Source organism: Ochotona curzoniae, unplaced genomic scaffold (assembly GCF_017591425.1).
Source record: "Ochotona curzoniae isolate NIBS_2020 unplaced genomic scaffold, NIBS_Ocur_1.0 contig_1, whole genome shotgun sequence".
Classification (NCBI taxonomy): domain Eukaryota; kingdom Metazoa; phylum Chordata; class Mammalia; order Lagomorpha; family Ochotonidae; genus Ochotona; species Ochotona curzoniae.
In genome coordinates this window covers 26,306,005-26,333,841 of record NW_024464918.1, presented here as the reverse complement: position 1 = coordinate 26,333,841, position 27,837 = coordinate 26,306,005, and the positions used below count along the sequence as shown (strand labels likewise).

General features: G+C 43.0%; 1 protein-coding gene across 1 annotated transcript in view; it reads left to right on the top strand.

Annotated features, from left to right (window-relative positions):
* Nucleotides 1–741: 741 nt before the first annotated feature.
* Nucleotides 742–27,837, top strand: part of NDFIP1 (Nedd4 family interacting protein 1) — a 39,465-nt gene continuing 12,369 nt past the window's right edge. The window contains exons 1-3 of the mRNA XM_041001126.1: nucleotides 742–990; nucleotides 19,409–19,496; nucleotides 23,427–23,557. Of these exons, the coding sequence (XP_040857060.1) occupies nucleotides 928–990; nucleotides 19,409–19,496; nucleotides 23,427–23,557 (282 nt within the window). The 5' untranslated portion in view covers nucleotides 742–927. The remainder of the gene's footprint in view (nucleotides 991–19,408; nucleotides 19,497–23,426; nucleotides 23,558–27,837) is intronic.

Sequence of the window (27,837 nt, the reverse complement as noted above, 5' to 3'; positions counted from 1 at the left end):
ATTAACATAGTGTTGAGTGAACAATATGTTCAAATTACATGTAAGTTCTTAACAAATCCTGTGACTATTTCAGTGACATTTTAACAATTGAGCTGGAAAAACAGTTTAGGAGGGGTGTGCAGAGAAATCTTTCATACCTTGGTGAGGAGTACTTGTTCTTTGTGTTCTACCTAGTAAGGTATGTGTAAGTCCATGCTGACCAATCTTTCCTTGTTGTTCTCTGCTTATCTATTCCAATTTGTGTGTGTATTTGAGTGTGTGTGTGTGTGTGTGTGTGTGTGTGTGTGTGTTTGGGTGGGGGGCCTCTGGAGCGACCCTGATGGTCATTGCAGAGGGTGGGGACCCAGAATTGGAGCTAAGTAAGGACCAGAGAAAGCTCCGATAACCCTAACAAACCTTGGTCCTTGCCCTTCCTCTGGCTGACCTCTCATACAGGGTGAGGAAGAGCACCTGGGTGGTGCTGCCGGCCGCCAGGCATCAAGTCGCGCTGCTGCGTGGCCGACTCCCTCGCTGGGCCGGAGGAAGGACAGGGAGGCATAGGTGAAACTCGTTACAAACATCGCCCTGTCACTGGAGTCGCTTGCTACTCGTTCTGGGTGGGTCTGTAGGCCTCCGTGGTGAAGGGCCCCAGGACACTGCAGGGCGGCGGCGCAGGGCGAGGCCTGGCCGGGCTGGGCAGGGCGGTGCGAGTCGGGGGCGGGGCGGCGCAGCGTCGTCGCCGTCGTCTCCGCCTCCTCCCCCGGGGCCGCGTCGGAGCCTTGGCGGCGGCGGCACTCACATCCCGAGGAGAGCCTCCAGTCCCGGAGCGGCCGCGGCGGCCTTCGAGAAGCACCCGCAGCGCGTCCCTCCTCAGCCACCCGGCGCTCGCAGGCCGCAGCGCCCCTTCAGTTCCCTCGCTCTCTCCTCTCCTTTCCTGCCGGCTGCGCCATGGCGTTGGCATTGGCGGCGCTGGCGGCGGTGGAGCCGGCCTGCGGCAACCGGTACCAACAGGTAAGCCGCGCTCCGGACCCCGGACTCTGGCCGGGCGTCCCCGCCGGCCGCTTCTAAGTCTCTTGGGGCCAGGCCCGTGACCAACTCGACGTCGGGGCTTGGCAGGCCGCGCAGGGCCTTGGCGGGCGAGAAGGGCCTCGGGCTGGGATTCGAGGCCGCCGCGGGCCGAGCTGGCCGTTTGCGACCCCCGGGGGCAGTAGGAGAATCGAAGCCGGGCCTGGTTTGCAGCATTTCCCGGGAGAGCGCTTCCCTGAGTCAGAACCCGCGACTCTCAGGAGGCTTCGCTCCGGAGGCACTCGTTTGTCCCTTTTTCCATTTGCGGTTTAATGTCATTGGAAAGAAAGAAAAACGCGTAAAGTCGAAAGGGAAACTGGGCGGAGAGAAGAGATTAGAATCGCTGCAGCCACGGCTGCCGGCTCCCCGCCGCGAGGTGCGATTACTCAGGGTTTCTGATCCGGGTGCTAGGAAGCCAGCCCCCTCCCCGCTGTTGAAAGACAAAAATCAGAAAATGAGACGAGAGACGCATATCCGCAGATCGCCGTGCATTGGGGAAACGCGGCTGCAGGGCGTGTGCCTGCGTGTATTTTAAATGCTCTGGAGTGACGTTGTGGGAGATTTAATGGCAGGGCTGGGAGGAAATGCAAAGCTGATGATTGGCTTATTATCTCGATTTTGCTTTATAAATTGAGGCCCCAGGGAAGCGAGCTGCTTGTTTTTACTCCTCGCCCTTGGCTGGGTGTCTATTCAGAGAGACCCTCTGCAGGATTTAGAGGTGTGAGTGTGACAGTTGTAATTGTGGGAATGGAGCCAGGTGGTAATGGGTTTTCGGATACTTTCCACATAATTTGCATACAATTGGCGGTCCGGCTTTTATGTAATCAAATGGCGTACCCTAGATGATGTGCTATTTTATATTTTAGGAATAAGGGAAACCAACTCAGTGAAAACATCCAGATTAACCCTGGTGCAGCGGATTATTGGTTTGTTTTGCTCTTTCCCAGGGGTGTTGTCATCCGCCCCCGCCTCCGGCTTGGACTCCCGAAATGACTGGTTAAAATGTAGCCTCTTGGTTTCATAAACACGCCCAGAATTGTGGCAGTGCATTATTATCTGAAGATCTCCTCACATCCTTTTTTTTTTTTTATGACCTTACATCCTTTGTGTGTGTGTGTGACCTTAGGCAAAGACTTAGAGAGGTCCCTCCTGCTTTCATAAAATGTCATTGATAGAAGTCAGTTAACTGTGTCACCAAGGTGTTTACCAATCGCACCTGTGCCTCTTTCTAACTTGGGGAAGGCAACAAGCACAGGAACTGTGGGTTTTCTTTGTACTGCCATCTTCTTGAGCTATTGGGTAATGCCGACACTGCTAGAATACTGAAAGTGTGTTGGAGGATCAGAATTAGGGGTTTCTTGATGTAGCATCTAATAGCATTGAATTCTGCAGAATTGAGTTGTATTAGGGATATGTCATGCTTGTTTCATTCCTTTAAGAAATAACCATTTTTTAAAAAAGCCTTTAAAAATGAAAAAAACCCTTAAAAAAACCAGTAGTTTTTGTAGAAAAATTGTAGTCTATGAAAGCAAAAAAATCCTCCCAAGCAGTAACCTATACAGATAACCGAGTTCATATTTTGATGTATATTATGGGTTTATGGAAATATAAATACATACAGGTATACACCGGTATAAATGTCTACAGATAAGGAAGACTAGCATTGATTTAGCTATGAGGTAGTTGTAGTACTGAGTTGTTTAAATTTATTTTTCATTTAATACTTACAAAACCCTTCTGAGTCAGGATTATTCTTGTTGTATAGATGATAGTCAAGGCTCAAAGAGGCTCAGTAATTGACTCAAGGTCACAGAGCTACTAAATGGTGATTATAAGGATATATTTACACTCACCTACTTAAAACACATGCTCACAGTCCAAACATAGGCATATGCTTTAGCACATACCCGCATGAACATTTATGTTCTCATAGGCAACCATCTATACATATGCAGGCATATCCTTGTACATTCTGCAAATTTCCTTGGATTTCTGATCATCCTTCCACATTTTTGCACATGTTAGTGTAGCATGTTCTCATCTACATTCACAGATTTGCGTATGTATGTTTTTTGTGCACACATATGTGCAGAGGCAGATAACCTACATATAAAACTGAATTCATGTTTTAGTATTTTTGTAAGGTACTGTTTCATGTAATATGTTACATATGTTTTTATCAAACATCCTTAATGTCTGAACCATACTTTAATCAATTGAGTATTGTTGGTCATTTAATAGCACTAACAATTTTTGTCTCTCAATAAGGTTTCTTTTTATATATCCCTTCAAGCTATTTCCTTCCTACAAATTTCTGGATGTAGAAGTGTTTATTCAGAGAATATACATTTTTTAAAGGCTTTTGAATTATAGAATGTTGCTGCATTGTCCAGGAAATTTGATAAGAGCATGATACTGTTCAGTTGTCACAAAAGGCTAGTCTGACTTTTATTTGATCTGATTAATCAAATTGGGTGATCCTCCAGCCAAGACAGTGTAATGGAAAACTGTATGATTCATACATAAATACAGTTTTCCCCTTATGGTCTTCTTACTAGCAGTGGAACATGTATGTAACTTGAATTTAGCATAGTTACAGAATATACAGAAAAGCTAGGTTCATGAGTTACTTGAGTTATGATCTTTTTTCCTTTTTGCTCTTTAAACCTGTGACTGTGTGTCCAGACTGCATAAGCACTGTTTCATAAAGATCTAGATAGTTCCATACCCAGTGTTGAAAAACATATTCCATCATGCTCTCTGCAGGTATTTATTTCTGCTCATCCATCACCAACCTTCTTTGCGTCACTACCATGCCTGGTTGCCTGTGTCATGATTTCTTCTGGGTCATGCTAGGTATTCCTAGATACCCGGATTAGAACCCAGTGCAAGTGGCAGTATAGGTTTCTACAGGCAGTAGAAAGTTTGGTTTTGGTGTGATGTTTCTTTTTACCTCATTACCATTTGTAATCATCGCCAATAAGCTTGTCCTGCCATCTGATGAATAGTGCAGCAGGTTTGGGGAGTGACACTGTTTTGGATAAACTCTTAGGATTGTAAAGCGACACTTGATAGATTTAGGGAAGATTTTATTTCTTAGAAGTCATGTTAAAGTATGAAGAAAAAGCCATGATCCTGAAAAAGGAGTGAATAGTGCCTCTGTGGTTTTTTGTATATTTTCAGTTTCAAAAGTCATTAATTACGTCAGGAACCATCCCTTACAATGCGTATCAGGATTTTTAAGGTTTTCTGCTCAGTTTATAGCCCATGTTGCCAGTAATCAAAGAAAACATTTTTGAAAAATAATGAGAAGATTGGTAAATTATTTGACAACCTTTCTTTTTCTGATTGTAAAACATACATAAAATTTACCATGTCAGCCATTTTGGTCCAGTGGCAATGAGTATACATGTCATGATCCAACCAATCTCTCTCTAGAGTTTTTTTGTCTTGGAAAACTGAAACTCAGTCAGTTAAACAATAATTCCTCATTTGCCCTCTTTCAGCCCTGGCAGCAACCATTCTTCTTTCTGTCTTTATGAATTTGGCTACTCTGTGTAACTCTCCAAGTGGAACAAAACATTATTTGTCCTTTGGTAAATGGCTTATTTCACATAGACTCGTGTCCTCAGAGTTTTATCTATGTTGTAGCCTGTGCTAGCATTTTCTTCCTTGCTACAGCTAAATAATATTGCAAAAAATATTGCATTGCAGGGCTCTGCCACATTGTATTTATTCCTTCATCTGTTACAAACATTTGGGTTCCTTTCCATTTTTGACGATTGCACATAATGCTTCTGGGAACATGGGTGTACAAATATTTCCATGCTTTTAATTTAAAAAATTTTTTTATTGGAAAGGCAGAATTACAGAGAGACAGAGAGTCTTTTTACCTGATTGTTCAATCCCCAGACCCTCAGTGGCCAGAGCTAGGCTGATCCAAAGTTTTGTCTGGGCTTCCCAAGTGAGGGCTGGGACCAAGGCCATCCTCGGCACCAAATCCTCGGCACTATTGGCCCTGCATTTATTTATTTATTAAAGTATCTTGTTTAGTCATTCCTTTCTTTTTTCTTTTTTTTAATATTTCTTTTTATTGGAAAATCAGATTTACAGAGAGAAGGGGAGACAGAGAGGAAGAATCTTCCATCAACTGATTCACTCTTCAAGTGGCTGCAGTGGCTGGAACTGAGCCAATCTGAAACCAGGAGTTTCACCCAGGTCTCTGACACCCTGGTGCAGGGTCCCAAAGCCTTGGGCCATCCTCTGCTGCTTTCCCAGGGCACAAGCAGGAATGGAATGTGGAGGGAAGGAATGTGGAGTAGTCGGGGGAGGGGGGGGGATTGGAACTGGCATCCGTATGGGATCTGCAGCATGCAAAGCAAGGACTTTAGCTACGGGCTACTTTGTCGGGTTCAGCATTTAATTCTTTTAAGTATTACAGCAAGTAGTGGAATTGCCAGATCATATGGTAATTCTACCTAAAATTTTTTGAGAAACTATGATCCTGTTTTCCACAGTAGCTGTACTATTTTACATTTCCACCAAGGGTATGGTATACAAAGTTCCAGTTGCTTCTTGTGTCCAGTTTTATGATCAGGTTTCTTTGTTTTATTTTGATGTGAAGTAGTATCTCCTTTACTGTATAAATCTGTTTCCCTAATAATTATTGTCCATTTGTTTTATCTACTGAGGACAAAAATCCAAATTTTTTAAATCATTTTTTAACTGGGATTATGTTTTATTGAATTTTATTCCTCGCTTCTTTTTTTTTTCAATAAATCCTAGTATTATCTTATTTGTATATATTTCTGTGTATAACTGAAAACAGCTTTTTAGCAGATGCACATGAGGAATATAATGAGAGCTCCTTTGTAATCTGTTAGAAATATGGAAACAAGAGTTTGTGCATGTCAGGAGCTGTGCGTCTATAACAGCTCTTTGTATTTGGCTTTTGGCAGTTTTCTTGCTGTTACAGTGATGGATCTCATTCGATTGATGCTTATTTTCTTGCCAAGCCCTGCTGGTGACCATTAGTTAGGTGAGATGTATTTGTTTTAGTAGTTGTACCTCTGCCCTGGAAACAGGGCCATACATTTGTTTTGGGCTGGAACCCAAGACCCAATTGAAGTGCTATAGGGAATCCTCCTCCAAACTGATGTCACCCACATGCTTGTGGCACGTTAACTTCAAATTACTTTGTCCTATGTTACTTTACACTAATTTACATTAAATTATAATCCTACTGTGAAAGTCACTTTGTGTTTCTGTTTTTTTTTTCTCTTTTAATCCTTTATTTTATTTATTTGAAAGTCATGGTTACACAGAAGGAGGCTGAGACAGGTCTTCCATCTGCTGGTTCACTTCCTAAATGGCTGTAGTGGTCAGTCCTGATCAGGCTGGAACATGGATCCAGGATCTTCCTCTAGGTCTCCCATGTGGGTAGCAAGGGTCCAAGCACTTGGGCTTTCCCAGGCTGTCAGCAGGGAGCTGATCCAGGATTCCAGCATTATAGGAGGCAGCTTCATTTGCTGTGCCACAGCGTGTCAGCCACAGTGCTGATGCTTGCTTTGTATTTTTATTTAAAAAAAAAAAAGAAGAAGAAGAAAGGGAGGTTTGAAGATATTCTAGTGACATCCTCTGCTTTATTGTTATTAAGACTTTAAAACAATTACTTTTTAAGATTTATTCATTTTTACAGGAAAGGCAGATTCACAGAGAGAAGGAAAGATAGAAAGATTTCCATCTGCTGGTTTTCTCTCCAGGAGGCCACAATGGTCGGAGCCAAGTTGACTTGGAGCCAGGAATTTCCTCTGGATCTCCCGCACAGATGCAGGGATCCAAGGCTTTGGGCCATCCACTACTGCCTTCCCAAGGCCACAAGCAGAAAACTGGATGGGAAGTGGAGCAGCGGGGGGGATTAGAGTCACTACTCATGTGGGATCCTGACACATGTAAGGTGAGGATTCCCCCCCCCCCCCTTTTTAAAATTTTTAATGCTATCTTTGAATAAGGACAGCTGCTTGGTGGGACTTTTCTTTTGTGCAGTGGTCAATGCCTGCTTAAACATTGTTTTGTAGATTCTGCTCTTATAATTACAATTAGGGTGCATTTTTTTCCCCAAAAACATAATTTTATATTAAAAATCCCAGAAACTGGCTTCACTAATCAAGCTTAAGAATGGTTTTTTGTTGTTTGTTTGTTTTTGTTTTTGAATTATTCCATTTCTTTAAAAGGCAGAGAGATAAGAGTCAGACAAGAGTTCTTTCATCTTCTAGCTCCCTCTCCAAATGCCCACAGTAGCCTAGGCTGGGCCAGGCTTGAGGCCCAAGCCAAGAATTTATTCCTGGACTCTGACGTGGGTGGCAGAGATCCAGCCACTTGAGCCATCACTTGCTGCCTTCCAGGTTGTACATTAGTAGGAAGTTGGAATTGGGAGCCGAGCCGGGAATTGAGCCTGGATACTCCAGTATGGGATATGGACATCCCAAACAGTGTCTTAACTACTGTAGCCAAACACTCACCCTGTTAAGAACGTTTCTGTTGGAGCATTTTTCTTATTCAGGATAGAAGTTACTTTGACATGGTATCACCCAGCAATTTAGGATAATCTCTGCCAGTTTTTCTACCTTTGGTCATAAATTAGTAGTTTGGAAATACCAGGTAGTGGAGGCTTGAATGTAATTTGTAGATATTCTGGAGAGTAGACAATTTATGAAATCAAAATGTAAGGGTTTAGAGAGTGGCTTCTGTTTAGTAATGTTTCATGTTATTTATCATTGGATGCTTAAACATGGCATTCAAGCATTTCATGCTCTCCAGTAGTGCATCTCTGCATTCTTTGTATGCTAATTTCAAGTTACAGGAAATCTCAGTGTGCACATTAACCTGAGGGCAAACACATATATAAATATTTTTGTCTTGTAAGAATCTGTCTATATGAAGCTACGCACAAGTTCTTTATCTAATGGATCATCCTGGTCTGTTCTTATTTCTAACTCTCATTTCATAGTGAGAAACCTGGCTTCCTCTATCTGCCTTCCATTTAATTTTCTTAAATATTTGTTTTGTTTATTTCAAAGGCAGAATTGCAGAGACAGAGTGAAAGAGGTAGAGATCTTCTGTTGTTGATTCACTCAAATGACTGTAAAGGCAGGATGGGGCCAGGCTGAAGCCAGGAACCAGAAACTTCCTGTGGGTCTTTCATGTGAGTGCAGGGGCATAAGGGCTTGGGCCATCTTCTGTTGCCTTTCCAGGTAAGTTAGCAGGGAGCAGGATTGAAAGTGGAGCAATCAGGATTTGAACCAGCACTCAAATGGAATGCTGGTGTCACAGAAGTTAGCTTTAACGGCTGTGCCACAACCCCAGCCCCATTTGTTTCCTTAATTCCTCCTTTCTGTGCATGTGTAATGGTATCAGTTGTTAGTCAACACACTAAGAGCAAGTGATCCTACCTGCTGGAAGACAAGGCAGGGATCCAGTTACTGTTGCCTTCAGTCCTGCAGACTGCTCTTTCCAGTGCTCCTTAGGTCAGTGCCTTCCTCCTCCAGCCCCTCCTGTGTGAAACTTCATACATTCATAATACAGTTGCGTTGTTTCTGCAACATTCTGCCTACCATGCTAAATCCTCAGCCATCTAAATGGATTTTTAAAATTGGCATACCTTGAGCTGAACTCTTTGTGCTGTAAAGCTTGATAAGCTTTGTCAAAGTTTCACTCTGTTTTGTTCCACTCTGTTTTTAAAACAATACATCTTAAGAAAATTGATAGTGGTTTTTAGATCTTTTTAAAATAATCTTTTTTTTTTTTTTTGCTAAAGTACATTAAACAAACTTACTATGCACTCATCTCAAAATTTTGGTAAAACTGTGTACCCAGGATATCAGCTCTTGATGTTTTATTTATTTACTTACTTATTAAAGATTTATATATTTTTATTGGAAAGTCAGATTTACAGAGAGAAAGATCTTCGTTCACTTCCCCAAGTGGCCGCATTGGCCAGAGCTGAGCTGATATGAAGCCGGGAGCAAGATACTTCTGGGTCTCCCACTCAGGTGCAGGGTCCCAGGGCTTTGAGCCCTCCCTGACTGCTTTCCCAAGAAAGCAAATCAAACAAGGTGGGAGCTGGAAGAGAAGTGAAGCAGCCGGGACAGAACTAGAACCCATATGGGATCCTGGTGCATGTAAGGTGAGGATTTAGCTATTGAGCCATGGTGTGTGCCCTCAAATAAATAAATAAATCTCATGTTGCTATAGAATCATAAATGTGATTTGATGGTTATCTGTGGCCTTGGGGACAACTGACAATAGATAGATTGTTCTCAGTACTCGTCCTTGTGAAGCTGAATTGCATTTTCAGATAGGATGTATTGAAGTGTGCTTGTGCTCGTTTTGCCAGCTCATATGCTAAAATTGAAGTCTGCTTAAGTTTACTTTTATTCAGTCATGCAAGGTGTCATTAATCAATTATCTTAAACACATTGGTCAATTTTTTTTAAGGTGGCTAAGTTAATAGAAGTGAGCCCAGTTAAGCTATTACCAAAATGACTAGCTCAGAAGGAGAAAAAGACAAATTGTTATGTAGGGACTGAAAGATAATACATGCTCATATAATAAGCTAAAGATTATTGTTTGGAAGGCTGAAGTATCTTTTGTTATGTTTAATATAGGTCTCAGCCTTTTTCTATGATTTATTTATTTTTTTATTAGAAGGAAATATTTACAGAGAGAAATATTTTCCATCTACACATTTGTTACCCAAATGGCTACCGTGGCCAGAGCTAAGCCAATCTGGAGCCAGGAACCAGGAGCTTTTTCTTGGTCTTCCACGTGAGTGCATGCTTTCAATGCTTTAGGCCATCCTCTGCAGCTTTCTCAAGCCAAAAGCAGGGGCTAGATGAGAAGTGGAACAGATAGAACACAAACTGGTGCCTGTATCGGATGTTGACACTTGTAGGTGGAAGATTAGCCAGTTGAACCAATGCATTAGCCTAGGTGTTATTTTATTTTTTCAAGATTTCTTTCTTTCTCTGATTTTTTGAAAAAGATTTATTTATTTTTATTGAGGTCCCAAGGCTTTAGGCTATCCTCTACTGCTCTCCCAGGGCACAAGCAGGGGGCTGGATGGAAAGTGGAGCAGCAGCGACACAAACCAGTGCCCAAATGGGATCCTGGTGCATACAAATTGAGGCTTTAGCAACTGAGCCATCTCACTGGGTCCAACTCTTCTAGTTTTTTGATAGACTTTTGTTGTAGCATCTTATTTTCAAAATCTTTACTTTTTTCCTATTTAAATAACTTTCCTCATTTTAGGTCTACTTTTAAAATTATGTTATTTATTGATTGATTTGAAAGGCAGAGTTTTAGAGAAGTGGGTATAGGAAGAAAGGTTGATGTTGATCTTCCATTCTGTGGTTCATTCCAGATGGCCACAACAGCTGTTCTGGAGCTGTGTTGAAGCCACAAGTTTGATCTGTGTCTCCCTTATGGGTGGAAGGACCCATGCACTTGGGCCATCTTTCTCTGCTTTCCCAGGTGATTAGCAGGGAGCTGAATCTGAAATGGAGCAGTCTGAACCAGTGCCCACATGGGGTGTTGGCATCTCAGGCTGTTACTACTTTATCCATTTTGCCACAATACAAGCCCCTAGCTACTGTCTTGAAAATCATTTATTCTATAAGCCAAAGGTGAACATTTTCTGCTATTCTGTCAAAGTCAGTGGGACAAGTCAGGTGCTTGATCTTCATTTCAACTTATTTTTCTTTAGGACTTTTTGATTCTCTGCAAGCAGTTTCTGGAGCTCTGAATTGAGACTTACTGCTTATGGAACCATAAGTGGAGAAGACAATGGACTAAGGATGCCTCTAAATGTGGACTGGTTATTAAGTGGCTTGGATGCTACTTCCACAGAGATGATGTTGAGGGGCAGAGATCTGCTCTGGTCTATCTGAAAGCCCTGAGCTGTTGTCTATTCTCGTTTCTCCAGTCTGCAAAATGCAGCCACTGGAGGCATACCATTAGCCTATGAGGCTCTTGAAGCAGTGTGCTAGAAAATATTTGCTTGACGGTGTCTTAGTGTCATCATCAGTGTTGTTGAATTACTGATCTCTCTTTTCCCTCTCTCCTCCTCCTGTCATTCAGTCATTGAAAAAAGAAGTCGTGGGCCCGGCGCCGTGGTGCAAGTGGTTAAAGGTCCTCGCCTTGCACGCCCGGGATCCCATATGGGCGCCGGTTCTAATCCCGGCAGCCCCACTTCCCTTCCAGCTCCCTGCCTGTGGCCTGGGAAAGCAGTCGAGGACGGCCCAAAGCTTTGGGAACCTGAAAAAAGAAGTCGTAAGATACAAAAGAAAATAGAAGCCATTCTAAGGAGATTTATTGCTTTGTTAGAGAAGCCTTTTCATTTGTTGTTATTTGAGTTGGTTTTTAAGATTATTCTAATTACTTTGCTTTTCCTTTGCTTTGACGAATTTTAATTTTTAATCGTTTTCATTTTTTTTTATGATGAAAAACACATATTTAGAATAAAAAACTGAATGTAGTTTCGATGATCCCAGTTTTGTTGCCAGCATCCAGAGCAGCATATTCAGGAGGCAGCCACACATATGCCTTCTTTTCTCCACAGGTCTGATCAAGGTATTGACTTTGGCCACATCAGTGTCATAGAGCTTCTTCACAGCTCGTTTGATGCTTGTTGGCCTTGGCTTCCACAGTGAACGTGAATGTGTAGTCTCCTGTGGTGAGGGGAAACTTGATGATGGCGTAGTAGTCAAACTTGTTTCTCCTGGGGCACTCTTCTGAGGGTATTTGGGCTGGCACTGCCTTTGGGCAGCCAGAAGGTGGGTGACGTTGCGCATCTTGTGGCGGTGGACACCTTTCAGCAGTGCCTTCTTGGCCTTCAGAGCCTTCACTTTGGCTTCCTTCTTCACCTTCGGGCAATCTTGGTGAAAAAAGAATTGTGTTTTCATTTTGATATTAACAGGATCTGTATTTGTCTCTTTATTATAGTGTAAGTGGCATTGTTGGAGATAGTTTAAATCCAGTGCTTGGTTTGGTTGTTTTTAAAGTAATCTTTATTTGGCCCTGGTACAATGGCCTTTGCATCCATCATGATCCTGTATGGGCGCCAGTTCTAATCCCAGCTGCACCACTTCCCATCCTGCTCCCTGCTTGTGGCCTGGAAAAAAGTCAAGGACGGCCCAAAGCCTTGGGACCCTGCACCCACGTGGGATGCTTGAGAGAATTTCCTGGCTCCCAGCTTCAGATCGGCTCAGCTCTGGCCATTGCAGTCACTTTGGGAGTGAATCAGTGAATGGAAGATCTTTCTGTCTTTCCTCCTCTCTGTACATCTGCCTTTCTAACAAAAAAAAATAAATTTTTTAAAAAGGATTAGTTTACAGTATGGTGCATCAGTTTTGTTGCCTTCATTCACAAATACATTAAGCTCTGTATATGCTGATGAAATTCTAACCTTTCTTGACTTAGAGAATTATTTGTAGTTAGTAAGTTTTGATTTTGTTTTAAAAGCAACTTACTATTTGTTTGCTTTTTGAAAGTCAGAACAATGCCTGTTTATTTTTATTTGCCTAACCATAAGATCCACTTTCCTGGCCTGGGAACACCTCAGATGAAATTTCTTTGGTGATCTCCCCAATTGAAATGCCAGACTCAGAACCCTAACCATGAAAGGACAGAAGATGGAACAAGTTAATCAACCACCTCAGCTATAGGTTGGCAACAAAATACCGGGCAAATAGAGACGCTATGATGGGCAATGTCAATCAGTGGATTTTTCAACGACCTCATCGTGTTTGGAGGGGCGAGATTGGCAGCGATTCATAACTGGTGAACTATCAAAACCACTTGAGCAAATATCTCAGACAGAGCATGCCCCACATGCAGGACTTGGGGTGGGTGGGAAACCGGGTGGGGCTTCTCCCTCAATATCCCCCTTTACTTCAGATACATGAAGGAAACAATATGGAAGTAATAGTCTTACCCACTTTCCTGTAGCCCTTGACCCTTTTTACCCAAACTGTGTAAAGATTGTCAAAATAAAAAAAGAATTGGAAAAAAAAAAAGATTTATTTTTTTTTTATTGGAAAGGCAGGTAAGATTTACAGAGAAGGAGAGACAGAGAGAAAGATCTTTCATCTGTTGGCTTACTCCCCAAATGGCTGCAATGGTCAATGCTGAGCTGAAGCCAGAAACCAGAAGCTTATCCACCCTTGTGGATGCAGGGTCCCAAGGCTTTGGGCCATCCTCTGCTGCTTTCTGTGGCCACAGTAGGAAGATGTATGGGAAGAGGAGTACCCAGGATATGAAACGGTGCCCATATAGGATCCCATTGCTTATAAGGTGATGATTAGCCTTTGAGTCAGCAAACCAGGCCCAAGATTCACTCTAAAGAAGACAGTTCTGGAATTTTAAAAATAGTTATTATTACATATATAAGGTTGTGCACTGTTAACATTAATTTCAACCCCCCTCCTTTAAAAATATTTATTTATTTATTTATTTATTTATTTAGAGAGGGGACAATGAGATCTTCAGGTCACTGATTCACTCCTCAAATGGCTTCAGTGGCAGGGGTTAGGCCAGGTGGAAGCTAGGAGCCAGGATCTTCATCTGGGTCTCCTACATTGATGCAGGGACCCAGGACTTAGGTCAGCCTTGCTGCCTTTCCAGGCATGTTAGTATAGATCTGAAGTGAATTACCTTGGATTCTAACCTGCAGCCTTGTGGGATGCTACTATTGTAGACAGAGGATTATGATACTAAGCCACTGCACTGACTCCCATGATCATCTTCTTTGTCTCAGAAAGTTGCTAAAGTTTATCCAAGTTGTAGCAAGTATTAGCTCATTTTTTTAAAAAAAGACTTTATTGTGGAGCCTGATGCTATGGCTGAATGACTAAATCCTCACTTCTCTGTAAAATCTGATCTGCCTTTCCAATAAAAGTGAATAAATGTAAAAAAAAAAAAAAATGGGACCAGCACTATGGCATAATAGGTTAAGCTCCTATCTGTGGTACTGGCAGATCATTTGGGCCACATGGGAGACATGGACCCTGCCCTTGTGTGGGATACCCGGAAGAAGTTCCTGGTTCCCGGCTTCTGATCGGTGCAGCACCAGCTGTTGTGGTTACTTGGGGAGTGAATCATTGGATGGAAGATCTTCCTCTCTGTCTCTCCTCCTCTCTGTATATCTCACTTTCTAATAAAAATAAATAAAATCTTAAAAAAAAAAAACAATGAAATAACCTAGAAAGCTAGACTTGGGGCTTCCAGGCTAACTGCCTAAATCCATATGGCCTTTTTGTTGTTGAGTCTCTCTTGTTTTGTCAGAATTACTAAAGGTAATATTTATTAATGAATAGTAATTTACTAGAAAACCATTTTTGAATATAAAGATTGTTCATGTAAAAATAACACAACTTATGTTTATATTGAGTTTTATAATCCTTGAAAACTTTCTGGAAATTTTTAACAACAAAATATAACAAACTTAGTTGTTTACCAAGAAAAATATGCTTGTTTACTGTTGTTAATTATACTGTCTCATTAGATAGGATTCAGAGTGTGCTGAAGAAGCAACTGGTAATGAGAGGTTCAAAATTACACTTTAAGGTTGACACTTTAAGATAGCTGTGAAAGTGAAGTAGTAAGTAACATTTAAAGCTAGAGGTTAGGACTGAGCTGATCCAAAGCCAGGAGTCAGGAGCCTCTTCCGGGTCCTCCATGTGAGTGCAGGGTCCCAAAGCTTTGGGCCTTCCTCGACTGCTTTCCCGGGCCACAAGCAGGGAGCTGGAAGGGAAGTGGAGCAGCTGGGGCATGAACTGGCACGCACGTGGGATCCTGTTCTGTGCAAGGTGAGGATTTAGACACCGAGCTATGGTGCCAGGCCTGTGAGTAAATATTTTTAAAAGTTAAAGCTGATTGGGTCTGGTGCGATAGCATAGAGGTTAAAGTCCTCACCTTGAATGCACCAGGATTCCATATGGAGACCAGTCTTTTTTTTTTTTTAAGATTTATCTACTTTTATTGGAAAGGCAGATATACAGAAGGGAGGAGAGACAGAGAGGAAGATCTTTCATCTGATGATTCACTCCCCAAGTAACCGCAACAGCTGGAGCTAAGCCAGTCCAAAGTCAGGAGCCAGGAACTCTTCCAGGTCTCCCACACTGGTGCTGGATCCCAAGGCCTTGGGCCATTCTCAACTACTTTCCCAGGCCACATGCAGGAAGCTGGATGGGAAGCAGGGCTGCTGGGATTAGAACTGGTAACCATATGGGATCCCGGTGCGTGTAAGGCGAGGACTTTAACCACTATGCTATCATGCCGGGCCCTGGATGCCAGTTCTATTTCCAGCAAACCAGCTTCCCAGCTTCCCACCCAGATCCCCGCCTGTGGCTTGGGAATGTAGTTGAGTATGCCCCAAAGCTTTGGGACCCTGCACACGTGTGGGAGACCTGCAGGAAACTCCTGGCTCCTGGTTCTGATTGGCGCAGCACCGGCCATTGCGGCCACTTGGAGAGTGAATCATCGGACAGAAGATCCTTCCTCTCTGTCTCTCCTCCCCTCTGTACATTTGCCTTTCCAATAAAATAAATAACTCTTTAAACAACAACAACAAACGTTATGCTGCCCAGAAAGTTACTCACATAAGTTGCTCTCACTAAATTCCTCTTCTCAGAGGATTGTCTTTTTCTTCTGCACGCTGAAACAACCATATTGATGGTGCAAACTGCTTTTTTCTTTTTTAATTCTACTTGAATTCTCAAAATGGGTGCAACAGCTAGGGCTGGGCCTGGGCTGAAGCCAGGAAGCAGAAACTAGAAGCGTTTTCCAGATCACCCATGTGGATGCCGGGGTCCAAGGACTTGGATCATCTTCCTCTGCTTTCTCAGGTCCATTAGCGGGGAGCTGGATGGAAAGTAGAGCAGCCCAGACTCAAACTGGCACCTATGTTAGATGCCGGCAGTGACTGTTCCTACTGCGCCGCAGTGCTGGCGCCCACTGTGCTAGCTCCTACCACCAGATTATAGAACCAGGCTGGGATGGGAAGACTGAATAGGGAGTCAGAGAGGATTGTATCCCTGGTGTGAGGAGTTTTTAGAATCATCATCGGTGTTTTTTATTAGTATTTTTTACTTTTTCTTTAAAAAATTAATAATAATCGATACATTTTTCTAATTATGAATTATTATTCTAAAACTTTATTTATTTAAAAGGTAGAAAGATACCTGTCATCTGCCGGTTCACTCCCCACTTGTTTGGCAAGAACTCAAATACCTGAGCCATTATCTGCCTTCCCAGAGTATCTTAGGAGTAAGAAGCTAGATAAGAACTGGAGCTGGAGCTCAAGCCCAAACACTTTGATGTAGGATGGGCAAGTTCCAAACAGATTTGTTGGGGGAGGGAGGCAGATTTTACCTGAAAGGTCTCCTGTTTTCTCACCAAAGAGCACATTGGGGTTTAAGGCCATTGGAATTTGTTCTTCACATGCTCAGGTTGCTAGGAGGCGAGTGGCCTACCCACAAACATTGGCAAGTATGACCTTTTAACCTCTTTGTCCTTTGGACTTCTGTATTAGAATTGCCATGCTTCCTTTCTGAGACACAAGTTAAGCAGGTAAAATGTGATTACTTTGACCAAGTATAGGAAATATAAAATTGGTTTGAAATACCAAGGAGGTTAAAGTAAAAGGACATTACTGGCGGTGCGTATTAAAGCAGTGTTCTTGGGAGTCTGTTCTTTCTGCCAACTCTTTCACCACTTGGGTGTTTCCCATGGCACTAGAGAATGGTAGATCTGAGGGGTCTGAGAATAAATATCATGTCTAGATATACGGCTCATATTAAAGCCAATATTTCAGTATTTCAGATGAACCATGATCCCAGGAACCTCTTTCTAAATAATCTGATGCTTTTGGGTCCCGGAAATATTTGACTTGACTTTAGCTATTCTACTCAAATGCCATTGTTTAAATGAAGCACTAAGTTGAGGTTATGATACAGGTATTTCATGCCTTTAACATTAATTATTGCAGTTAAAAAAATGTCCAGATGGTAAGGGATCAAAAGTTGGCACAATAATCCATTTGACAGTGAATGTTTTGCAGTATTAATAAGAAAAATTTTGTTGACATCTGCTTTTGAATAGAATAGGGTAAGAATGGGAGGTGGAAATGATTGGTTATAACCTCAGGCTCCCTGGTGTTCTGGTCTCAACTTAGCAAAATCTTTGGTAGCAGTGTGGCTTAAAGCTGATCTGTAATGTAGTGTTTAAGTGCCTCTGTTAGCTCTATAAGTCACAGCGGTCCTGAAGCCAGGACTGACCCCAAATCTGTTGCATCTGTGCTTCTGGTACTGTGTCACAGATTGACTCCCAGTCATTGCCAGTCCATTGTTGTAAATAAATGAACTCCATTGTCACACTTGAGAAATGCAGCGACATGTCGTCATGCTCCATGAGAATCACTTGGGTCAACCATACAGGCTAACAGGAGCAAGCAGACACACTTTATGTGTCAGTTATTTGCAGTACCTGGAGATTTGGCCTGTTTAGAAGTTGTTGAACTAGGGAAGAAGGGCAATGTATTGATACAGGCTGCATGAGGAATTACACAGAATTTGGTTTTCATAACCACCTCAGTTACTAAGGTTTAACTTCTGTGCATAATCTGAACATAATGGTGGTATTGGCCTGTCTTTTGTTGCTGTAAGTGAAGACCATAGGTTGAATAATTTATCAAGAATAAAGCTTTGGAACCTGGCGTGATAGTCTAGTGGCTAAAGTCCTCACCTTGCATGCGTTGCAATCCCATATAGACGCAGGTTCTTATCTCAGTTGCTCTACTTCCCATCCAGCTCCCTGCTTATGGCCTGGGAAAGCAGTCAGTGATTGCGCAAAGCCTTGGGACACTGTACCCACGTGGGAGGCCCTGAAAAAACTCCTGGCTCCAGACTTCAGATCAGCTCAGCTCTGGCCATTGTGACTACTTGGAGATGGAAAATCTTTCTCTCTGCCTCTCCTTCCCTCTGCAAAACCTGATTTTCCAATAAAAATAAACAAATCTTTTAAAAATTAAAACAAAAAAAGAATAAAGCTTTGTTCAGACGTGGGCATATGACAACAGCAGTTAAGATTGTGTTTGGGATGCCCTGATTCCATATTAGAGTGGCTTTGTTTGAGTTCCAGCCCCACTTTGAATTCTGGCTTCCTGCTAGTGCACATCCTATGAGGCAGTGGTTATGCTTGGGTCTCCACTGCCTTCTTGGGAGACTTGGATGGAATCCCAAGCTGGTGGTTTGGCCTGGTTCAGATTTGGGATTTGGGGAGTGAATAGGTAGATGGAGAACTCTCTGTCTCTGTGTGCTTCAAGTAAATAAGCATTTTAAAAAGTTTCCACCAATAAAAAGCTTTCCTCAGCTCATGGTTGTGGAGGTGCTTGAGGGTCTGTGTGCTCCTGTGGCTGCGCAGGATGTCACCTGCGGAGAAATGCCCTTTCAGAGACAGTCACATGGCTTCCGTAACCTACCTACTCTGCAGCTAACTCACTAACTCGGTAACCCCTTAATCCCAAAACTGATTAATCCATTCACAAGAACAGAGCTTCTCATAGCCTAATCACCACCTCTTGTTCCCAAAGGGTCTCAGCTCTTAATACCTTAAAATGAAGATTAAATTTTAACAGTTTTAATAGGAGCATTCAAAACCATATCAAGAGTAAACCTTGATTTGTCTTTGATTTTTCTGTCTTAACACATTATTTCCCTAAGTTAAAAAATTATACATGTTCATTAAAAAGGTTAAAAAATACATAACAAAAAGAAAAATTTCCTTATATTCTCTGCCATTTCAGATCTTGTCTATTCTGTATCTTTTGTAGCACAGTGTGCAGTAGTTGGGCCTCTGCCAAGTACCTGGGCCAGCAGGTTGGAGTTCCTGGTTCATAGCTTTGATTTGGCCCAGACCTGGCTTCTGTAGCTATTTTGGGAATAGATCAGCAGATGAAAGATCTTGCTCTCTCTCTCCTCTTATCCCTCTGTTACTTTGGATTTCAAATAAATAAATACATACAATAAAGCTTTGAATTTTTGTGTTTGAGAGACAGCAGATTTTCTGTCTGTATGTCGGGGGAGCTGCTCAATAGTCTTGTAAGATGTGGTGTAATTTTCTTTTAGAGATTTATTTTATTAGAAAGGCAGATCAGATTTATGGAGAGGAAAGAAAGATCTAAAGATCTTCACACTTTTTAAGATTTTGGAAACACGTTTCCAAATATCTGTACAGAAAGGCTATGTTCCAGGTTCTCATCTCCCCATTGGTTTTACCCTGGCACCTAAATGTAGTGTTTTTTGTTTAGTTGCAGAATGAGGAAGAGCCTGGAGAACCCGAGCAGGCTGCAAGTGAGGCTCCTCCCCCTTACAGCAGCATCTCTGCGGAGAGCGCAGGTAGGTGGTTGGGCCAGGTGTGGACTGTGCCCCTTAACTGACACTGCTTCCTGGACTTTGGTACCTGTTTACTCCTGTTTACCTGTGTGTCGGCTTTCCTTGGAGTTTCTTAATTTTAGTTTGTAACTAAAAAACATGGAAGAAGATCTCATGTTACTGTTTTCCTGAGACAGATAAAACCCATTTCATTTTGGATTTATTACAGAAGTAAAAATCAGTTGCATTCCAGAAGACTGTTGGTAAAAGGAAATGGGAACTGGGTGATTTTTGTAATTTCTTCATTACCTGATTTTTGCTCTGTATGATTGTAGTAGCTGTGATGTGGATATGGTACAGATTGACCTCCCCTAATAAAAAAATCTGAAATCCTGGCATTATGCTTAAAAAGTTTCTGACTTTAGAACATTATAGATGTTGTATATTCTGGTTAGGAATGTTCAACTAATGAGTTATGCAAATATTCCAAAATTTGAAAATTCTGAAGTCTATGACACTTCTGATTACAAGCATTTTGGATAAGAGATACTCAATTCGGAGAGTTGAATGTTTCTTATGCCAGTAAATTCTTTATTTCTTGAAAGGCAGAGTTCATCTATTAGTTCAGTTTCCAGATGCCCACAGCAGCTAGGACTGGGCCAGATGGAAGCCTGGAATCGTGTGTCAGTCTCTCTTCCTTTCAAGTGAACTGGAGAGGGAAAAAAAGACTTGAGATTTTATACAGATCAATAATTATTCTCTGGCTAAATTGGTTCCCTTAGCACAACAGAAGAAACAATACATGGTAAAAATAATCAAAGATAAAATTAACAACGGGTCAAAATGCTGGGGCAGACCGTATGACACATCAAGTTAGGGCCATGCCTGCGACCCTGATGTCCCATATCAAAGCGCTGATTCAGGTCCTGGCTGTGTTGCTTCTGACCCAGCTCCCTGCTAATATACATGGGGAAGCAGTACTGGGTGTCCCAAATGCTTAGCCCACTGCCACTCACCTGGATGGAATTCCAGGATCCTGACTTCAGCCTGGCCCTGTCCCAGACGTTGTGGCTATTTCTAAAATAAACAAGAAAATGGAAGATTTCTCTGGCTCTCGCTCTGTCTCTCTCTGTGTGTCTCATCTGCCTTTTAAATAAATTAAGTAATTCTTTTTTTTTTTTTTTAAAGATTTATTTTTATTATTTTTTATTGGAAAGGCGGATGTACAGAGAGGAGAGACAGAGAGGAAGATCTTCCGTCCGATGATTCACTCCCCAAGTGAGCACAACGGGTCGATACTATGCCGATCCGAAGCCAGGAGCCTCTTCCGGGTCTCCCACGCGGGTGCAGGGTCCCAAAGCTTTGGGCCGTCCTCAACTGCTTTCCCAGGCCACAGGCAGGGAGCTGGAAGGGAAGCGGGGCTGCCGGGATTAGAACCGGCGCCCATATGGGATCCCGGGCGTGCAAGGCGAGGACTTAACCACTTGCGCCACCGCGCCGGGCCCAAATTAAGTAATTCTTTAAAAAAAAGTATTAAATCCTGTGAGAAATGAGTATCAGTGATTGATTTTTTTCTTATTATTTTCATGTTTGTAAATAGAAAGCCATGACTCACTTTTTGGCTTAAATGTTTTCCTTATTCCATTGTTAATCTTAAATGTCATTTGAGAATATACCGCATTATGGTCAAAATAGGGGTGTGTTTCAAAAGCAGTTGGATAGGAGAAGAAAATTAACCTGAATTTTATTTATTTATTTTTTTAAATCTGAGAATTTATTTTTATTTATTTATTTTTTTTTTGATGATCTTTACATAGTTGATTAGGGCTCAAAGGATTAAAGGCTACAGGAAAGTGGGTAAGACCATTGTTTTCACATTCTCTTTTTTTCCTGTATCTGGGGGGGAGGGGAGAGACAAAGGGAGAAGCCACACCCATCCTTCCAACCATCCCAGAGTCCCTGATGTGGGGTATGCTCCGAGGACACTGCGAGGACACTGCTCAAGTGGTTTCGATGGTTCAGTTGTTCTGAATTGCTGCCGATCTCACCATTCCAAGCATGATGAAATCTCTTCAGAATCCACTGGCTAACATAGTCCACCTTAGTGTCTCCATTTGCCCAGATTTTCACTGCCAATAATTGGCTGGGCTGGTTGATCAATTTGTTCTGTCATCTGTTGTGGTACCAGGTGTCCTATGCAGGCTCCAGTGTACTGCCATATCTTCCATGTTCATCTGGATTTGCTGTCCATTGCTCTAACTGAGCTGTTGAGGAGGCTCAGCTTTTTTTTTTTTCTAAGATTTATTTTTATTGGAAAGGTGGATTGACAGAAAGGAGGAAAGACAGAGAGGAAGATCTTCCATCCAGTGGTTCACTCCCCAAGCAGCCACAATGGCTAGAGCTGAGCCAATCTGAAGCCAGGAGCCAGGAGCTTCTTCTAGGTCTTCAACACGGGTACAGGGTCCCAGGGCTTTGGGCCATCCTCAACTGCTTTCCCAGGCCACAGGCAGGTAGCTGGATGGGAAGCAGGGTTGCTGGGAATAGAACTGGTGCCCATATGGGATCCCAACGCGTTCAAGGTGAGGACTTTAACCACTATGCTATCGTGCCAGGCCCAAGGCTCAGCTTTGACACATGCACTCCACTGTCAGACCATGGAACCTCTCCATTCAATTCTCTCTATGGTTGGGGTTCTAAGTCCAACAGTTCAGTTGGGGGGAACCCCAAAGAAACTTTGTCTGAGGTGATCCCAGACCAAATTCTTGTGTGTGCCTGCCAGTACAGGGTCCAGTACAGACCGCCACACCAGTCAGCCTATGCACATGCTGGTGGTTGTAATTGATGGGTCAGTTCTGTTTCCAGCTCCATCTTCTACACAAACCAATGGGTGTTGGAGCTCAATGTGATCCTCCTCACCACACACTTGGCCCTCAGGCAAACAGTGTGAGCTGCAGCCTAGTTGGAGCAACCACAATAACCCCCACCAGGTCTGCCCACTGTCCTGGTTACCGTGCTTGCCAGTATGTACAGCAGACTGGTCTAGTCTGTCCCACATCCCACTCAGTTCTCATATATGTCAATGGGCATTGAAGCCTGGTTCAACCCAACCAGCCCACTATCCAGTCCACACAAATGCCCGCCACCAGGCACAACTGTTTGTCTAGCCATGCTTGCTCCAGTCTTGGTTCTCATGCTCACCAGACAGAGTGGCAACCCAAGAGGGAGATGCCCAATATTTTTCCCTACTGGGCCCACACCCACTCCCAGATCATGCACTCTCCAGGTGGTTCTGCCGTTTAACTTGACAGAATTAGCTGCTAGTGCCAGCATCTGCCAGCTAATATTGTGGCAAAGCCCAACCAACCCACACCCACTCTGACTTATACTTGCACCAGTAGGAACAGTCAACCCAGCCTGGCTTTTCCCTGATCCACCTCACATGAGGCCAACTGATGTTGTAGCTCTGCCCAGTCTGATCTGCCCCCATCCCAACTCATGCTCTCCAGTGGGAATGGTAATCCAGCAGGGGAGTCCCATGCAGTCCCAATACCAGCTTTGCCCCCATCCTACCCCAGGTCTCACGTGTGCTGATTGGGTGACATGGCGCAGTCTGGCATGGCCCAATTCACCTTGGCTTTTGCCGGTAGATGCTGTAGCCTGGCCCAGCCCGGCCCACCCCCAATTCCAGCTCATGCTTGTAGGGGCTACAGCCTCACCCAGCCCAGCCAGCACCCATTCCCAACCTTATGTGTAATCGGAATTTTAAATACCTAAGAAGGATGAGGAATTTAGAAATGATCCATAGGCTCTTAAAATTGTTATAAATGCCTTTTGGTTCACTTACTCTATATGTCTTTTAATTGGCTGAGTTTTATTTGCCGGTTAGTGAAAATCATTTTATTCCTTCAGCTCGGTTATTCATCAGTTAATGGTGCCTTGCTTTTTATTCTGCAGCATATTTTGACTACAAAGACGAGTCTGGATTTCCAAAGCCACCATCTTACAATGTGGCTACAACACTGCCCAGTTATGATGAAGCTGAGAGAACCAAGGCTGAAGCTACTATCCCTTTGGTTCCTGGAAGAGTAAGTACCAGTTGTGCCACCTGCTGGCTGCTTTATTAAGATTTATGTATTTATTTGAAAGGCAAATGACAGAGAGGGAAAGAGAGAGATCTTTCATCCCCTGGTTCACTGCCCAAATGGCTACAACAGCAAAGGTTAGGCCAGCCTGAAACCAGGAGCCTGGAAATCATCCTATCTGGGTACAGGGGCCCAAGTATTTGGAGCACCCTGCATTAGCTGGAAGCTGAATTGGAAGTAAACCGCCAGGATTTGAGCTGGTGCCCATATGGGATACCACCATTGCAAGTGGTGGCTTAATCCATTGCTTCCACAGTGCCTGCCCTTACTAACAATACATTCTTTGAAAAGACAAGTATATTTCTTTCAGGCTTAGAACTTTTATTGAAAACTAAAAGGAGACTGTGGAGTGGAAATTACACAAAGTCATAAATGAGATCTTTACAATCATTAAGGTGAGCCCCATGCTCCAGCAGGCTCGGTGATAGCATTTGTAGGGACATGGAATTTAAATTCCATCTAGCCAGATGCTGATTCATGGGGTTAGGTTGGGATCTGATGAATGCCAGTTGATCTCTTGGCTCTTGATGTCAGAGCTGTAAATAGATGTAGTTTCATAAATAATTGTTGAGGTTGACATTGTTGTAGGCAGCACCTTGGGCCAGATGTTAAGAGGATACAGTGCTTATGGATATGGGCATGAGGAGGGTTGCAGCCTGGCAGGAATCTGGTGTGAACACCAAGGACAGTATGGTGGCACAGGCTCTGGTGCTTCTCCTTGGTTTCATATAGCAGTCTGGTTGTTTGTTGTTGTTTTTACATTTGATCTTAGCCAAAAGGCCGAGAAGCGATTGTTGTTATTGTTTTAAAGACTGAATTTATTGTTATTATTTTTAAGATTTATTTACCTTATTTAAAAATTAAAGTTATGGGCCCATTGCAATAGCCTGGTGGCTAAATTTTTACCTTTCATGCACCAGGATCCTACCGGTTCGTGTCCTAGGTGTTCCAGCTTCCCATCAAGCTCCCCATTTGTGGCCTGGGAAAGCAGTCAAGGATGGCCCAAAGCCTTGGGATCCTACACCTGAGTGGGAGACCCAAAAGAGGCTCCTGGCTTAAAAAACAAGAAGAAAAATCAGAATTACACAGTGAGAGGAAGAGGCAGATCTTCCATCTGGTTATCCCCCATGATGCCTGCAGGGCCGGGGCTGGGCCAGGTCAGAGTCAGAGCAGGAGCTTATTTTGAGTCTCCTCCATGGGCAGGAGGAGGTCAAGCATTTGGATCCTCTTCTGCTTTTCCCATGCCATTAGCTGAGGAAGTTGGATCAGAAGATCAGCGAGGACATGAACCAGCCCTCCTGTGGATGCCGGTGTTGCAGGCAGTGGTTTTACTTGCTATGCCGCAATGCTGGCCCCAAGGGAGCAATCTGTTTACAAACCAAACCCATGAAGTTCCCCAAACTACTGCTTGATGAGCCTAGTCTAGGCAGATCCACCTTACTGATGCGCTGGTTGCACAGGGAGAGGTAGCCTCTCATGGAACTTACTGTCTAAGGGCAACACAGCAGTAACGTACCACTTGGTATAGTGTCCGATGGGATACACGTTGTGTATGTTTCTAACTCTCAGAGTAATCTTACAAAGCAGAAGTTACTCCATTTTATGGATAGAAAAATTGAGTCCTACAGGGATTCAGTAATTTGCCTGAAATTATATGGCTAATAGCAGAAGTGAGAGCTAAATCCAGATATCCTAGATGCCAGCGTCCTTTCCTGTGTGTTCTGCTGTACTCTGCAGACTTTTTAGAATATATGGTAAATAGACTCATAGTTAAATTATGTTTACTTAATCAACAAACTCAGCAGAACTCTTTTATTTGACAAATTTGCATCTTTAGGAACCTCCTAAAGGCCCTGCCAGTAAGTAAGACAGGTATAGAGCGCTCTTGAAGATGTTATTTATTTGAAAGGTAGACAGATTTCCTATTGTCCCAAAATGCCAGCAGTAGTTAGGGCTGGACCAGGCTGAAACCAGTTCATATTCCCTACATTGGTTGCATAGATCCAATAATTTGAGTCATTACCTACTGCTCCCCAGAGTGTATTTTTGCTGGAAGCTGGAAGCCAGAGTGGATCCATCTAAGCACAGTGATGCAGCACTCCTAAGAAGCATCTTAACTGGTCTGCCAAATGCCCTTGGAGCACTTTTTGTGCATGGTACTGTACATGGTTGCTTCAAAAAGCTCATGAAAAATGTGCATTATGAAAATAACTATGCATGGATTTCAGATTTTTTCCTACCAAATTTATCTGTTAGTTTCATTATCCAAGAACTTTTTGAAGTACCTGCAATATTTGCAGTACAGATGAAAAACTTTGGCGTAAGACAAATGAAATTAAAATACAGCTCATGTAAAAGGCTCACATATACCTACTTCTTTTTTTTTTTCAAAGATTTATTTTTATTATTTTTTTATTGGAAAGGCGGATATACAGAGAGGAGAGACAGAGAGGAAGATCTTCCGTCCGATGATTCACTCCCCAAGTGAGCGCAATGGGTCGATACTATGCCAATCCGAAGCCAGGAGCCTCTTCCGGGTCTCCCACGCAGGTGCAGGTTCCCAAAGCCCTGGGCCGTCCTCGACTGCTTTCCCAGGCCACAGGCAGGGAGCTGGAAGGGAAGCGGGGCTGCCGGGATTAGAACTGGCACCCATATGGGATCCCGGGCGTGCAAGGCGAGGACCTTTAACCACTTGCGCCACCGCGCCGGGCCCTACATATACCTACTTCTAAAACTGCACAAGACCAGTGAACATCAAGAACTGTCACTTTTTACAGGATGATTGATTGTGTGTGTAGAGGGGAAGATGAGTTTTTAATGTGGGCCCAGAGTTTGAATGGAGAAGAGTATTACAGAGGGAGCAATCCCCCAAACAGATGTGAATTCAGTGAGATACAGTGCAGTTCCTTGGATAGGGTAATTTGTTTTGCATGAGCAAAGGGTCCGAGAGGAGAGCTGAGATGTGTGAACTGTGCTTAGTGCAGTCCTTGGAATTCTAGCCTGAGGCATTAAATGTGTTATGTTGCTCACACAGAATCCCTCCGAGGTTTTGAGTAGAAGTACAGAGGATTTGTGTTTTGGAAACTTTAACTTGGCAGCAGTTAGTAGGAAGAAGCAAGGCAGCAGACATACCAAGGAAAGGAAGAATAGTTAAAAGACGTTTGCAATACTAAATTAGAAGTTACCTCTGTATTTTGGGGCTGAATCTTTTCAGTGCCAATATAAGAGTTAGTTTCTGTTCTCCCTTAATACCCCCCTTTTAAACATGAAGGTAACAATATGGAAAACATACTAGTATTATCCACTTTCCTGTAGCCCTTGAACCTTCTTACTCTAACTAAGTATGTAAAGAATGTCAAAATAAATTTTATTAAAAAAAAAATAAGAGTTTCTGACTTGCCAAATCTTCTGGGAAGTCAGAATGCTAGATAATTTTTAAAAATATTTATTTATTCGAGAGGTAGAGAAGGAGAAATAGAAGAGAGATCCTTCACCCACTGGTTTATTCCCCAAATGGCTGCATCAGCTAAGATTGGGCCAGGCCAAAGCTAGGAACTTTGAACTGCATCTCACATATAGGTGCAATAGTCCAAGGACTGGGGCCATCCTTGACTTTCCCAGATACATTAGCAGGGAGCTGGATCAGAAGTAGAGCAGCTCAGAATTGGACTAACCACCATGTAGGATGCCAGAGTTCCCGGCAGCAGCTTAACATTTTGTGTCATCATGCCAGCCCCAGTATTTTAAAAATTATTGAACAGGAGGGCCAGGTGCCCTAGTGGCCAAGTCCTTGCCTTGCATCTGCCAGGATCTTATGTGGATGCTGGTTCGTATCCTGGCTGCTCCACTTCACATCCAGCTCCCTGCTTTGGCCTGGGAAGGCAGTAGAGGATAGCCCAGAGTTTTGAGACTCTGCACCTGCATGGGAGACATGGAGGAACCTTCTGGTTCCAGACTTCGGATTCGCTTAGATCTGGCCATTGCGGCCACTTGGGGAGTGAACTGGGGAGAAGAAGATCTTTCACTCTGACTCTCATCTCTATAAATCTGCCTTTCCAGTAAAAATAAATAAATCTTTAAAAAATTGATTAAAATAAATAAATCTTAAAAAAATATATTGAACAGGGGCTGGCACCATGGCTGAACAAGCTAATCCTCCAGCTTCATGCACCTGCATCCCATTTGGGCACTGGCCTGTCTCCCAGCTGTTCCACTTCCCATCA